Source organism: Anomaloglossus baeobatrachus, chromosome 6, assembly GCF_048569485.1.
Source record: "Anomaloglossus baeobatrachus isolate aAnoBae1 chromosome 6, aAnoBae1.hap1, whole genome shotgun sequence".
In the NCBI taxonomy this organism is placed as follows: Eukaryota; Metazoa; Chordata; class Amphibia; order Anura; family Aromobatidae; genus Anomaloglossus; species Anomaloglossus baeobatrachus.
Genome location: NC_134358.1, coordinates 386987773 through 387003842, shown reverse-complemented (window position 1 = coordinate 387003842; position 16070 = coordinate 386987773). Strand labels below are relative to the sequence as shown.

The following is a 16070-nucleotide window of genomic DNA, read 5'->3' as shown; positions in this document are numbered from 1 at the left end:
GCTCAGAAACTTGGTCCTCACGGCCTGAATCTGAGTCACAAAGGTTCTGGGCATCACTGCAGACCATTTCCTGTTCTGTACTCACTGTAGCTTGGGAGCAGACCTCTGATTCCCAGGCTATAGTGTGACTGAACAGCTCTGCAGACTCAGCCATCTCAGTTCCACCATACTGTGCAGGGCTGATGGAGACTTCAGAGCTGGGAGAAATCAAGTGTGATTGGGATGACAACTCAGAGGAATGGTGTTTTTTGGATGCGGTACTTGAAGTGGCTGAGAGGGCACTTGTTGGACCACTTGAGATCCATTCAAGCATTTTCCTTTTTTGCCCATCATCTACCTTTGTTCCTCTTGTTCGTGTCCGTAAAAAAGGGAGCACATCGGATTGTCCACAATAAGTAGTAGACATCTTACTTTTGCTAGTAGATGGTCTATCTTCAGCAGATGATAATGGAGCTTTGCCACCTTCCCCACTGACAAAACATTTTTTGCCTTTTCCACCACGCCTCTTCCCCTTTCCACCAGCATCTGTCATTTTGCCACTCATGTTGATTGCGACAAGATTGTGGACTGAAAATGTGGTAGTAAAAATTGAGAGGTGGTGAAGATTGCAGTGGTGGTCTAGCTTTATTAACAGCAGAATAATAAAGAATAAATATCCCTGACAATGTAACTTAGTTATAATTCGTTGGAGTGTGCAACGCAGGCAGACGTGCTGCAAATGTCTTGGCACTAGTGGGACTATAGCAAAGTCCAATAGCCACGTATAGGATGCCACTAGGTACACTGAGTGTTTGCTAGTATAATGGCTTCGTTATAATTTGTTGTAGTGTGCAACGCAGGCAGATGCGCTCTGCAAATGTCTTGGCACTAGTGGGACTATAGCAAAGTCCAATAGCCACGTATAGGATGCCACTAGGTACACTGAGTGTTTGCTAGTATAATGGCTTCGTTATAATTAGTTGGAGTGTGCAACGCAGGCAGATGCGCTCTGCAAATGTCTTGGCACTAGTGGGACTATAGCAAAGTCCAATAGCCACGTATAGGATGCCACTAGGTACACTGAGTGTTTGCTAGTATAATGGCTTCGTTATAATTTGTTGTAGTGTGCAACGCAGGCAGATGCGCTCTGCAAATGTCTTGGCACTAGTGGGACTATAGCAAAGTCCAATAGCCACGTATAGGATGCCACTAGGTACACTGAGTGTGTGCTAGTATAATGGCTTCGTTATAATTAGTTGGAGTGTGCAACGCAGGCAGATGCGCTCTGCAAATGTCTTGGCACTAGTGGGACTATAGCAAAGTCCAATAGCCACGTATAGGATGCCACTAGGTACACTGAGTGTGTGCTAGTATAATGGCTGAGTTTAAAAAACTTGGAGTGTGCAATGCAGGCAGATGTGCTCTGCTAATGTCTTTGCACTAGTGGGACTATAGCAAAGTCCAATAGCCACGTATAGGATGCCACTAGGTACACTGAGTGTTTGCTAGTAAAATTGCTTAGTTTAAAAAACTTGGAGTGTGCAATGCAGGCAGATGTGCTCTGCAAATGTCTTGGCACTAGTGGGACTATAGCAAAGTCCAATAGCCACGTATAGGATGCCACTAGGTACACTGAGTGTTTGCTAGTATAATGGCTTCGTTATAATTTGTTGGAGTGTGCAACGCAGGCAGATGCGCTCTGCAAATGTCTTGTCCCTAGTGGGACTATAGCAAAGTCCAATAGCCACGTATAGGATGCCACTAGGTACACTGAGTGTTTGCTAGTAAAATGGCTTAGTTTAAAAAACTTGGAGTGTGCAATGCAGGCAGATGTGCTCTGCAAATGTCTTTGCACTAGTGGGACTATAGCAAAGTCCAATAGCCACAGATAGGATGCCACTAGGTACACTGAGTGTTTGCTAGTATAATGGCTTAGTTAGAATGAGTTGGAGTGTGCAGAGGACAAGAGGGTACAGTGGCAGGATTGTGGTGCTCTGGGTAGAGGAATGGAAGCCTGCCTTTCTATTCCCTCCTAATGGTGAAATGCAGGGAGGAAATCCCTGACCTGGGCTACACAGACGCTGTTGCTGTTTGCAGGACCTGTCACCTATGGCTCTCTGACCCTGCCGGTACGAGCCCTTAAAAGGACTGCTAGAATGTGCTCTCCCTAAGCTGTCTAACGCTGTGTATGCAGCGCATACAGCTGTATCGGCGATAGGACAAAGGACGGAACTGCGACAGTGATGTCTGACACCAAAGACGCAGAAGGCAGATAATGGCGATCGTGAAGAAAATGTCCGGTTTTATAATGCAGGGACATGTGACATGCAGATCCTATCACACATGCCGTTGCTTCTCTGCCTCAAAGTCCACTTAGGTGTGTGTGTGTCTGTGATTGGCTGACATGCTGGCCAGCCCCACAAGACGCGCGCGCTTAGGGAAGGAAGACAAGGAAAAAAAAAAAAAAAATGGCGATCGCCATTATAGAAACAGCAGTGATCTGAAGGCGCTGTTCACGCACACTATACACTGAAATGTGATAATAGTTTGATTCACAGAGTGACTTACACTATTACAGCAGAAACCAAGCTAAGATTTAGCTGTTTTTTGGCTGCTAGAACCGTTCTCGAACGTTTCTAGAACTATCGAGCTTTTACAAAAAGCTCGAGTTCTAGTTCGATCTAGAACATGCCCCAAAATCACTCGAGCCTAGAACTGGAGAACCACGAACCACGAACCGCGCTCAACTCTAATGTTGACACTCTGATCACAGTATGCTGGAAGTTGATCATAATCAGCCCGATTCTCTCAGATGAGAGAATCTTTGGCCATGTGCCCCTGCCAGGAACAGACATATCATTGGTTCAACCTCTGCCGCTGCACAAGAGGTAGCAAAATCGTTTCTACCCCGAAAACAGGTGGCATTGTGCATTAGGATAATATTTGGACAGCAAAGGGCCCATATACTGTTCTTGCACAGGGACCCTCTACTGTCTGTATCTGCCACTGGCCCCTGCCCTTTAAATAAATGACATTGTAATAAAATAGGAAAATCCAGCATCTTCCTCACTATCCTGCAGCCTACAGTTGTTCTTTTCTTGCCTGCAGTCTCTCAGTAAATGCTTCACCTCCTCCATTGCCATTAAGGTCTCTAGATTTATGCAGAAATAGAATACAGAGAGAAGAGGAACACGACTGGAAACTTACATCCAATCTTTCATTGATCCCGTAAAAGTATGAAGGTTTGGAAGGAAACAGTGATGATAAGACATCTGGTTAGATCTAAAACCCTCCACTGAGTAAGGATTGAGAAAAAATACACATTTTTAGAAACTTGCAGATAAGGGAAAAGTTTAAAAGAGCTCAACTGGCAAAAACGTGCACTTATATAATGGTCCACCACAGTGAATGCATCAGCCGCGTGCACATTTTTGCTAGTCTTACATATTTTGACACAATTACAGTGAACGACTGAGGTATGCCACTTTACAATTATATAGTAGCATACATGGAGTCTTTGGTCTGAAATATTCATCAGAAAGTAGTCTGGATATTTATTTCCTACTAACGGCTCGTATACAGTGTGAACAGTCACTTCCATCTAGCGTGATGGCAAAAAATGAATGCTACTGATAGAAGCAACAAAAATAATAAACTGGCATTATAAATAGTCACCTAAGCATTACATAATTAATAAACACATTATGCATGCTCTTGTATTATACCAAACATGATGCGAAAAGTGCTACAAACTATGCTATTCTCACTGTCAAAATACCAGAAAGCTTGATGGAAATCCCGAATGCAAGTGCAAACAGAGCCTAAAATGTGTCCAGATTTTAATATGCTTTTCCAGATGGTGACCAAAGCAAATCTCATCAGTGATATTGTTTTTATTTTTTATCATATGAGGGCTGAACAAAATGATTTAACATACTGTATGAATTATGCCACATTCTCATTACCATGTAATTTACATTTCATGTAATATATGACTGATGAATAGAACGATAAAAAATAACAAATGTGCACAAAATACATTGATCATATCTTATCAACAGCCTATTTTTAGTTGTTTTTTGCAAGTTTTCATTTTATTACAAAGTGTACACACATGGCAGGATATATATTTCATGAAATGTATCAAAAACAAAATGTGTTCACACATGAAGCGGGGCAATTAGTCATCATATCTAATGTATTGCCCCTTTTTCTGCAGCCTCTTCACTACATTGTCAGTCATCCCATATTCTATTCTTGGCTATATTCACACATTGTATGTTTGTAACAGTGTGTTTGTTTCCAAAATTAAAATATGTTCTTTACAGTACCAACAAAACTTTGAGATTTCACCACTTTTACAGAATTTCCCCATCTACTCTCATTCCATACCCACTTAAGCGGGTTTTACACACTACGATATATCTAACGAGATGTCGGCGTGGTTACGTCGTAAGTGATGCACATCCAGCATCGTTAGTGATATTGTAGCCTGTGACAGCTATGAACGAGCAGAAATACTCACTTTCTCGTTCATCGTTGACACATCACTCATTTTCTAAAATCGAACGTCCGGTTGTTCAATGTTCCCGAGGCAGCACACATCGCTCTGTGTGACACCCCGGGAACGACGAACACAGCTTACCTGCGGAAGGAAGGAGGTGGGCGGGATGTTACTGGCCGGCCGCTGTGTGACATCGCTGTGATGCCTAACGTCCCTCCCCCTTCAGATAGTGGATGTTCGCCGCCCACAGCGACGTTGTTTGGAAGGTAAGTATGTGTGACGGGGGGTTACAGCATTGTGCGACACAGGCAACAAATTGCCTGTGCCGCAGAAATGATGGGAACGGGTGCGATCGCAAATGCGATCGCATGAGATATTGAAGCGTGTAAAGCAGCGTTTTACCCTTCTGAATTTGTCTATAGACAATGAGAATTAATTTGGTGACAGAGCATCCCAGCATTACGCATAAGAAACTTTCCAGAATTGCTGTTGTCCAGGAGGTTTTGGCTTGACCAAATCATCTCAAAAGTCATAGAAGGGTTTGGAAATCCAAGGCACCAATTCTCACCAGTCTTGAGGAAAGTTTGGGTTTGAGTGACAAATACCTGATTCATTAAGTGGCGAACTCTTCTTCATTATTCACAACCGTCTTAAAGGTGGTGTGCCCTTCCATGCTCCTTGCCACAAATCTTAGTCTGGTTATTGACTGGAGTAAAATTTCTAGCCACGCCATATTCTGCCCCAGCTGTGCTCATTTTGATAGCGCTGTCCAAAACTGACCTGAAAACACCAGAAGTCACAATTTTTTTGCGCAACTGTATGTTGCTTAAAATTTTGGGGAAATTTTCAAATTGTTACTTAGTTGCTTTGATGAATTAGGGTCCAAGATTTTTCATAGTTCACGGTCATGAAGCTGATCCAGCACAAACAAGGAGGTTACCAAATATTTCTTAGGGTTAAGGTGTTAGAAATTGATTTCCCACCTTTGTATTGGGATCAGTGGAATGGTACACCAAATAGAGTATTTGAGATTTTTTTAGTTGATGAAAATACTTTTATTGGTGCCAATAACATTCCCTTGCTTCTTATAACAAAGCACTTAGGTGTCAAAGTGACTTTATATGAGCTTAGAGGTAAAGCAGATAAAAGGAGACGTACCTGCTCAATTTTTTTTCTTGTGCCTTTAACCCATGTCAGCAATTTTTTCCTAGCAACACTTTATCAGCTCGCCTTAACAAGTCCTTACTCCTCACTATAGCTCATTTATTTTATTCCAAATGTGTTAATTGGTTTCATCTCCTGCCAGAGCAGCACAAAGTACTTCTATTATTTGGAATTCATCATCATTTTTACCTGTTCACAGTTTCGTAGCTGTAAATCCAGCTGATCTTGTAGCTGGTTGTTAATCACTACCCATCCTCCATTCTAAGAACAATCATGAGCGTGAGAGACAACATTCATTATTAAGATATTCTCCCAGACTTCATGTTCTGATTTTTTTTCTTCCAGGAGAAAATACAAGAAAACATCACAAAGGTAGGACCCGCTTTCGAAGAAGATGTTCAGTTCAAATCTCAGACATATCTTCTATTATTAATGGTCAATTCTTATATTTTTATGGAGTACTGCCATTGTAACAATGCCTATTCCACCCTTGAAGTCCTCTTTTGTTGGTTGCTTACAGAATTGTGTTAAAAAAGTATTATTAAACCCATAAATTTTACTTGGCGATATATTTCCAAATGAATAGCTAGAAATAAAACTTAATAGACCTATTTTCTAAAACACAAAGTATATGTATATAGTAGTATGCCTACCATTAGAGAAGAGTGAACCCAAGCTGTAAAAGTCAGGATTCTTACCGTACATTCGGCATCCAGGGCTCGAACCCGAAACACGATGTTTTACAAAAAAAAAAATATCTGTTTCCGAGTTCGGATGCTGTTCATATGCTAACCACTTGATTGAGCATTACTGTGTTCAGATACGCTTGGTGCTCGGCCAGTGAGAGCCGCTTGCAGTCTCTGAATGACTTTGGGGGCCAAAACAACATTTTCAGATGCTGCGTGTACAAACAATCCCAAAACCCTGCACTGGAAATGCTGTTTATGGCTGGCTGTTTGTGGATGGATAGCCAAACTGCCCAATCATTGGCTTCCATTATATTCGTTACTCAAGTCAAGCCCATTTCTTTCGGATCCCCATTGACTTATATGGGGTTCCGGCTCCGGGAACAACTTCAGGTCAAGTCTGGGTCCTGAAACAAACTTAACTAATGTCAATCCGAACGTAAATGGGTCCGCTCATCTCTACCTACCATAGAAGAAGGCCACACTACTGGAAAAATGTTCATAGTGAGATAGTCCTTGAACTATTTTTTTCTGATTTCTAAGTCCTACCATTTTGTGTTGCCATAAAACACTGTCACCAGACAGTACATATAAGTTGATATAAAAAGCTCACTATAAAAAGAAAATGCATTTTTTTTGTTTGTTTAGTCTTTTTCTGGTATTTTTATCTAGTTATTTTTTAAAATGCTGCATGCTCTACCTATGACATTGTTTTATATATATATATATATATATATATATATATATATATATATATATATAGATATATATATAGATATATACAGTGCCTACAAGTAGTATTCAACCCCCTGCAGATTTAGCAGGTTTGATAAGATGCAAATAAGTTAGAGCCTGCAAACTTCAAACAAGAGCAGGATTTATTAACAGATGCATAAATCTTACAAACCAACAAGTTATGTTGCTCAGTTAAATTTTAATAAATTTTCAACATAAAAGTGTGGGTCAATTATTATTCAACCCCTAGGTTTAATATTTTGTGGAATAACCCTTGTTTGCAATTACAGCTAATAATCGTCTTTTATAAGACCTGATCAGGCCAGCACAGGTCTCTGGAGTTATCTTGGCCCACTCCTCCATGCAGATCTTCTCCAAGTTATCTAGGTTCTTTGGGTGTCTCATGTGGACTTTAATCTTGAGCTCCTTCCACAAGTTTTCAATTGGGTTAAGGTCAGGAGACTGACTAGGCCACTGCAGCACCTTGTTTTTTTCCCTCTTGAACCAGGCCTTGGTTTTCTTGGCTGTGTGCTTTGGGTCGTTGTCTTGATGGAAGATGAAATGACGACCCATCTTAAGATCCTTGATGGAGGAGCGGAGGTTCTTGGCCAAAATCTCCAGATAGGCCGTGCTATCCATCTTCCCATGGATGCGGACCAGATGGCCAGGCCCCTTGGCTGAGAAACAGGCCCACAGCATGATGCTGCCACCACCATGCTTGACTGTAGGGATGGTATTCTTGGGGTCGTATGCAGTGCCATCCAGTCTCCAAACGTCACGTGTGTGGTTGGCACCAAAGATCTCGATCTTGGTCTCATCAGACCAGAGAACCTTGAACCAGTCTGTCTCAGAGTCCTCCAAGTGATCATGAGCAAACTGTAGACGAGCCTTGACATGACACTTTGAAAGTAAAGGTACCTTACGGGCTCGTCTGGAACGGAGACCATTGCGGTGGAGTACGTTACTTATGGTATTGACTGAAACCAATGTCCCCCACTGCCATGAGATCTTCCCGGAGCTCCTTCCTTGTTGTCCTTGGATTAGCCTTGACTCTTTGGACAAGCCTGGCCTCGACACGGGTGGAAACTTTCAAAGGCTGTCCAGGCCGTGGAAGGCTAACAGTAGTTCCATAAGCCTTCCACTTCCGGATGATGCTCCCAACAGTGGAGACAGGTAGGGCCAACTCCTTGGAAAGGGTTTTGTACCCCTTGCCAGCCTTGTGACCCTCCACGATCTTGTCTCTGATGGCCTTGGAATGCTCCTTTGTCTTTCCCATGTTGACCAAGTATGAGTGCTGTTCATAAGTTTGGGGAGGGTCTTAATTAGTCAGAAAAGGCTGGAAAAAGAGATAATTAATCCAAACATGTGAAGCTCATTGTTCTTTGTGCCTGAAATACTTCTTAATACTTTAGGGGAACCAAACAGAATTCTTGTGGTTTGAGGGGTTGAATAATAAATGACCCTCTGAATAAACGTTTCACAATTTAAAAAAAAAATAAATAAAAAAATAAATAACATTCTTTTTTGCTGCAGTGCATTTCACAGTTCCAGGCTGATCTACAGTCCAAATGTCACAATGCCAAGTCAATTCCGAATGTGTAAACCTGCTAAATCTGCAGGGGGTTGAATACTACTTGTAGGCACTGTATATATACTGTATTATCTAAAGAATATGAAAATGCCAGGAAAAAAAATGTTCTAAATGTAATTTATTGTTTAGGAAAAAAAGACACCAAAAACACTAGTAAAAAAAAAATGAAAACTAAAAAACAATGAAGAATGCTTGAATTTTTTGGTATGCTTTACAAGTAAAAAATAGGATGCTAAAAAATGTGCACTAAGTAGACCCCTCAGAGCACTAATATCTAACCTGATCAGTATACTACCAAAGGATTTCTTTCCACTCAGTATTTTTTTCTATAAGTGGTGTAACAACATTTAGGCATCATATACAGTGCCTTGCGAAAGTATTCGGCCCCCTTGAATTTTTCAACCTTTTCCCACATTTCAGGCTTCAAACATAAAGATAAAAATTTTAATGTTACAGTGAAGAATCAACAACAAGTGGGACACAATTGTGAAGGTCAACAAAATTTATTGCTTATTTTAAACTTTTTTTAAAAATAAATAACTGAAAAGTGTGGTGTGCAATATTATTCGGCCCCTTTACTTTCAGTGCAGCAAACTCACTCCAGAAGTTCATTGAGGATCTCTGAATGATCCAATGTTGTCCTAAATGACTGATGATGATGAATCTAAGCCACCTGTGTGTAATCAAGTCTCCGTATAAATGCACCTGCTCTGTGATAGTCTCAGTGTTCTGTTTAAATTGCATATAGCATCATGAAGACGAAGGAACACAACAGGCAGGCCCATGATACTGTTGTGGAGAATTTTAAAGCTGGATTTGGTTACAAAAAGATTTCCAAAACGTTAAACATCTCAAGGAGCACTGTGCAAGCGATCATATTGAAATGAAAGAAGTATCATACCACTGCAAATCTACCAAGACCTGGCCGTCCTTCCAAACTTTCATCTCAAACAAGGAGAAGACTGATCAAAGATGCGGCCAAGAGGCCCATGATGACTCGGGATAAACTGCAGAGATCTACAGCTGAGGTTGGAGAGTCTGTCTATAAGACAACAATCAGTCATACACTGCACAAATCTGGCCTTTATGGAAGAGTGGCAAGAAAAAAGCCATTTCTCAAAGATATCCATAAAAAGTTTGCCACAAGTGACCTGGGAGACACACCAAACTTGTGCACGAAGGTGCTCTGGTCTGATTAAACCAAAATCGAACAATTTGGGCACAATGCCAAACGATATGTTTGGCGTAAAAGCAACAGAGCTCATCGCTCTGAACACACCATCCCCACTGTCAAACATGGTGGTGGCAGCATCATGGTTTGGGTCTGCTTTTCTTCAGCAGGGACGGGGGGGTGGTTAAAATTGATGGGAAGATGGATGGAGCCAAATACAGGACCATTCTTGAAGAAAACCTGTTGGAGTCTGTAAAAGACCTGAGACTGGGATGGAGATTTGTCTTTCAACAAGACAATGATTCCAAACATAAAGCAAAATCTACAATGGAATGGTTCAACAATAAACGTATCCAGGTGTTAGAATAGCCAAGTCAAAGTCCAGACCTGAATCCAATCGAGAATCTGTGGAAAGAGCTGAAAACTGCTGTTCACAAACGCTCTCCATCCAACCTCACTCAGCTCCAGCTATTTGCAAAGGAAGAATGAGCAAGAATTTCAGTCTCTCGATGGGTAAAACTGATAGACACATACCCCAAGCAACTGTAATCGCAGCAAAAGGTGGCGCTACAAAGTATTAACTTAAATGGGATGAATAATATTGCACGCCCTACTTTTCAGTTATGTATTTTTTAATTTTTTTTAAAATAAGCAATAAATTTCGTTCAACTTCACAATTGTGTCCCACTTGTTGATTCTTCACCAAAATATAACATTTTTTTATCTTTATGTTTTAAGCCTGAAATGTAGGAAAAGGTTGAAAAATTCAAGGGGCCAAATACTTTCACAAGGCATTGTATTATACACAGCCATATTGGTTATCTGTGTACAGATCCATAATTCTATAGCCTGCTATCACTTACCATACCTACTAAACTATGATTAAAAAATCATGGCATGTTTATTCATATGCCATAACCTATTTTAAAACTGTTGCTGCTCAGGAAAAATACAGTGACACATGGACGTCCCATACAGTGACAATCCTACAAGTAGAGTTAGTGTGAATCGATTCACATGTCCCAGTCATGGGCTTTGACAGTTGTCCATGGCCACTAGATGGGAGAGGGAAACTGCTTCTTACTTGATGGCATGTGTGGCTCTTCGATTAGCCGGCTTTGCGCAAAATCATATGTGTATCATGCTACAAGAATGATGTCATGCAAGGCAGGCTAATCTGAAGACAAGCCACGGAGGCCATCAGGTAAAGGGTGGTTCCCCCGCTAGAATTCAGCTGCCACAGACCATTGTTATGGCTGATGGACTGGGACTTCTGGATCCATTTTCACTGACTTTAAACAATGGTAATCACCATAACAACAAATAGTAATTAAAAAGGTGGGTTTTATTACCATTTTTATTTTCGATAACCCATCTAACAAATCTGTATACTTGTGCAGTATAAAATTTTAGACTTGTAATCATATTTCTTTGGATTTATCACAACTTACACATTGCAGTCTGAAAATATGCTCTTAGGATGACAAGACGTATTTATGAACACATACATTCCGCATTTTGTTGAATTTGAGTCATAAATTTACAATAATGAGGAAAATAGTTATTTTCTGTGACTATTTTTGTCAAAGATTTAGTGATTTCATTTTACCTGATCATAAATGACATTAGTATATTTTGTGATTGAACTGAATTGTAGAAAACTTTATTGGCTAATATTTCACTTTATATATTTTTTTGTGATTGAACGTTGCTGTACAGAACCTTATGACCTAATATTTCACTGTATGCATATAAGAAAGTCTTAATAGCTTCTTGGTTTAGCAATGGCTCTGTCATAACGTGTAATTATTAAATCAATTAACAGTCAGGGATGCAAAGGCAACTTCCAAAATTGTCAATGGAACAAATTTTGTCTGCGAGTGAATTAATATGTATGTGTGAAATGTGATGGTTTACATTTCCGAAAAACCATATCTCTGCCTTTATGAGTCAGCTTTTTTATTTTGATATTGAAGTGACCAGCCAGGGAGGCCTCTGGCTGTGTAGTCGTGGCAGCACTGTATTCAAGGCACATCCCTGGCTTCATCACTTCTTTAATGTTGAGAGAGTGTATGTCGGTGTCTTCATCGGCCGATGCACAAAAAGGCTGCAGGCAAAAGTCCAGATGCAATAAAAACGACATTTATTCTCAAAGATAAAACACTCCGGTCAGCGGATTCCGGCAATATTAGTGGAGCTGGGGACAACCTGCCCAAACGCACCCTCTGGTGGGGATATGCCCAAAGTACTCTACTTCCTCCGGGCTCCCACTCTTCAGCCAAGCATACACCGGACCCACACCGGCAGAATAGGCTCTGAGGTTACGTCCACCTCCTGATCTCCGGTGTCCCTTGATGGTCCGCTCACACAATCGCACTTGCCGCTGCAGATGTGCACTCTCCGCTGACCCGGATCCTCTCTCCCTCACACACATTCAGACCTTGCCTAGATATCCGGCCGACTCCTCCTCCCCGGTGGCAACAGCCGTCCCACCCGGCCACTAGGGGGTGCCCTAACACATCATATAACAATAGTAAAACATTTTTAATAACAACAGTGCCGGGTTATCTATGCTAGACTAGTAGGGGGTAGGCCCACCCACTACATGCCTCCCCTCTTAAAATCCGAGCCTCCCGGCAAGGCTCTTAAACACATAAAAACATAAACACATAAAAACCTTTCGGTTCAGTCCTCAACAGCGGCACCAGTTCAGCGGCGCTCCCGGTCTTGAGGGGCGCTTGATGGCGCAACAGCGCTCCCGGTCTCTGGATAGCGCCCGGAGGCTCAACAGCGCTCCCGGTCTTAGATGGGTGCCCGGAGGCTTCAGTAGCGCTCCCGGTCTTCGCTGGAGGTGCCCGGAGGCTTCAAGAGCGCTCCCGGTCTTTGCTGGGGGCAACAGGCCCGTAAAACTTTACAACAACAGAGGAACTTTCTGCCGGTCTGGAACAACACCGGTCTCGGCAAGTGCTGGAGGCAACAACTTACTCTGGGGGCCAGGCTCTCTTCCATTCTTCCGCTTGAGCCTGGATGTAGGCCCCCAGAGTTTGTCCCGGTTGGCGGCGGATTCGCCTGAAAGACACCGGGGCGTAGGACGGTTCCTCCGGCACAGCTGCTGCAGCTCCTCTTGGCGGTGACGGTGTTCCTGCCCGGGATGGTGGTGGTGCATCCAGCATAATGACCGGCTTATTAGTCACGTTTTGGGTCACCGCTACCACGGCTGGGAACTTCTCCGGATCAGGAGCCGGTTCCCTCACTGCTTCCGGGGCAGCAGCCAGGACGCGCTGGGGCTGAGGAGGCGCGGGCGGGAGCGGTTTGGCATGACTCCGGCGCCGCTCTTGCTGCTCCTCCCACTCTATCTCCTCCTGCCACTGCTCCGCTTCCCGGGTGGTCGGCATGCGGGAGACGCAGACGGCAAACAGGCCGCGGCTACCGGCATCCGGCAGGAAGGTGACTTTTTCGCCCGGCCAAAGGGTGTGAAGTCGCTTAGGGAGTCCTTCGACGTCGAGATGAACCCGGTTATAAAAATAATCATCCCCGGTCTCTACTTCTCGGATGAAGCCGTATCCCTCTTGCTGATTAAACTTGACTACCACCCCGGTCACAAACTGCTGGGCTAACTTCTCGCCACCGGAACCGAACAGCATTTCCCGGGCAACAGTCTCAGCCAGGAGCCGTTCTTGGACGGGGTCAGGCTTCGGGGGCGGAACACTGGGGCGCGACTCCTCCGGTGAGACGATGACTGGGTCCCAGAAGAAGCCCAGGTGGTCCTTCTCTAGACGCCCGGCTAACTCCTCGGCCGACTCTGGCGCCGGAACAAAGGGCGTGGCGGCGGCGTTAAGCTGCGGGGTGTCCCATGGGAAAACAGCAACCCCCGGACGGCTTGGCATGGGCGGGGTAGCATAGGTCGCCTTCACCTCTGTGATGGTGCTCCCGGTTTGAGCATCCCATGAGGTCTTCCAGGAAACTTTGTCTGGCCTCGTAGAACCTCCCGGTCCAATGGGAAGGTCCGCTATCGCGGCCTCGCTAGCAGGGGCGAACCGAGGTCGGCCTCGACCGAGGCTGATGAGGGCCATCGTCGTCGCCAACTCCGCAGGTTGCCCAAAGTTCTCCATCTCGGTTTCCGACAGAATCGCTATTAATGGCGGTGGTGTCGACGCTGAGACTGGGGAAAGTGGAGGCGGGTCTTCGTTTCCCGCTCTTAAACGGACTCCACCCCCAGCCTCACGCATCATCTTGACTCCTCCGCTGAGGTACTTCTTTTTCCTTTTCTTCTTCCGTGCCCTGGAGCTGGCGCCTCCCCTCTTTGGGCGGAGTACTCCATGCTTTCTCTTCGGCACCGGCCAGCCCCAGGCTCTTCTTTCGGCGCCAATTTTCCGCGCCTTTTCTGTTTCTTCACAGACGTCGGCCATCTTGCCGCCATCTTGTGCCCGGTCCAACGCCTTGGGCACTTCTTCCTCCCACCATGGGACTGGGAATCTTCTTTCATAGTCCGAATTCCGTGCTTCAGGCACTACTTGGTCTTCAGACTCCTGGTTCTCCGGCAAGGGACTCGTATCCTGCCGACAACGCCACTTGAAGTGACCAGCCAGGGAGGCCTCTGGCTGTGTAGTCGTGGCAGCACTGTATTCAAGGCACATCCCTGGCTTCATCACTTCTTTAATGTTGAGAGAGTGTATGTCGGTGTCTTCATCGGCCGATGCACAAAAAGGCTGCAGGCAAAAGTCCAGATGCAATAAAAACGACATTTATTCTCAAAGATAAAACACTCCGGTCAGCGGATTCCGGCAATATTAGTGGAGCTGGGGACAACCTGCCCAAACGCACCCTCTGGTGGGGATATGCCCAAAGTACTCTACTTCCTCCGGGCTCCCACTCTTCAGCCAAGCATACACCGGACCCACACCGGCAGAATAGGTTCTGAGGTTACGTCCACCTCCTGATCTCCGGTGTCCCTTGATGGTCCGCTCACACAATCGCACTTGCCGCTGCAGATGTGCACTCTCCGCTGACCCGGATCCTCTCTCCCTCACACACATTCAGACCTTGCCTAGATATCCGGCCGACTCCTCCTCCCCGGTGGCAACAGCCGTCCCACCCGGCCACTAGGGGGTGCCCTAACACATCATATAACAATAGTAAAACATTTTTAATAACAACAGTGCCGGGTTATCTATGCTAGACTAGTAGGGGGTAGGCCCACCCACTACAATATTATCCAGCTCTGAATGGTTTATTAGAGCTTTTACTGATTAGACTCACAGCAATCATCTGTAATATATTAGGAATAATAATAATAATGCTAATAGCCTTTATTTATGGGGTGGAATGTATTTGTAAAACTTTGCAAACCAAAGGATAAATATAAAGAAAAATTGACTATTTAAAAATTCAAACAAAGGGATGAGAACCCTGGCTACAAAAGTAGAAAGTGTATGTTTAAAGCCGGGGCCACACGAGGCACTAGTGCGATCCTTGCATGACACTCAGCTCCCGCTGGCAGCACAGTGGGGACCAAGTGTCACTGCGACTGAGGTCCGACTGTGCGAGCGGACCTCAGCTATGGAGGGCGGGCCGGTGCTGTGGAGGGGAGGGATTTCTCTCCCTCTCTCCTCCGTAGCCGGCTATTGCGATTCTCGCTCTGCACGCGTGGTACACCAATGTACCGCGAGTGAAGAGCTGTTTTTCTGTCGCCCCATAAACTTGAGTGGGTGTGAGAGAGAGTCTCGCATTACAGTCGCAGCATGCTGCGATTGTTTTCTCAGTCCGATCAGGGCTGAGAAAATAATCGTTCATGTGTGCTGACACACAGGCTAATATTGGTCCGAGTGGAATGCGATGTTTTATCGCACTCCACTCGCACTGTTTTTCTTGCCGTGTGGCTTAGGCCTTACAATGGTCTGTCCATCTTTTATAAAAACACAGAATAGTACACCTAAAGGAGTTGATGATCCAAGAAGCTCAGTCAGCTAACATAATGATACACACTTAAAGGAGTTGTCTGGTGAAAACGTGTGATTGGTGATAACTCATTGATCGGTTGGGGTCTGAACACTGGGATCAGCATTAAACAAAATAATGGGAAACTTTTATCTCCATGTGTGACGCCCTGGGCAAGCCAGGGGTCACAGGTCACAACATCACACCACCCCACATTCCCTGCAGGTACACCAAGCAACCTAAAATCCTTGTTGCCTTCCTCCAGGGGCTGATGTCCACACCAAGGGGTGGGCCAGGCGGTTG

At 44.3% G+C, this 16070-nt stretch overlaps 1 protein-coding gene across 3 annotated transcripts in view; it reads left to right on the top strand.

The window, feature by feature from the left end:
- Positions 1-16070, top strand: part of PDE1C (phosphodiesterase 1C) — a 1233587-nt gene that overhangs the window by 624351 nt on the left and 593166 nt on the right. Inside the window, exon 2 of one of the 3 annotated variants that reach the window (XM_075315088.1) lies at positions 5993-6019. The exons of the other annotated variants lie outside the window; for them this stretch is intronic. Coding sequence (XP_075171203.1) covers positions 5993-6019 — 27 coding nt within the window. The remainder of the gene's footprint in view (positions 1-5992; positions 6020-16070) is intronic. 3 annotated transcript variants of the gene reach the window in all.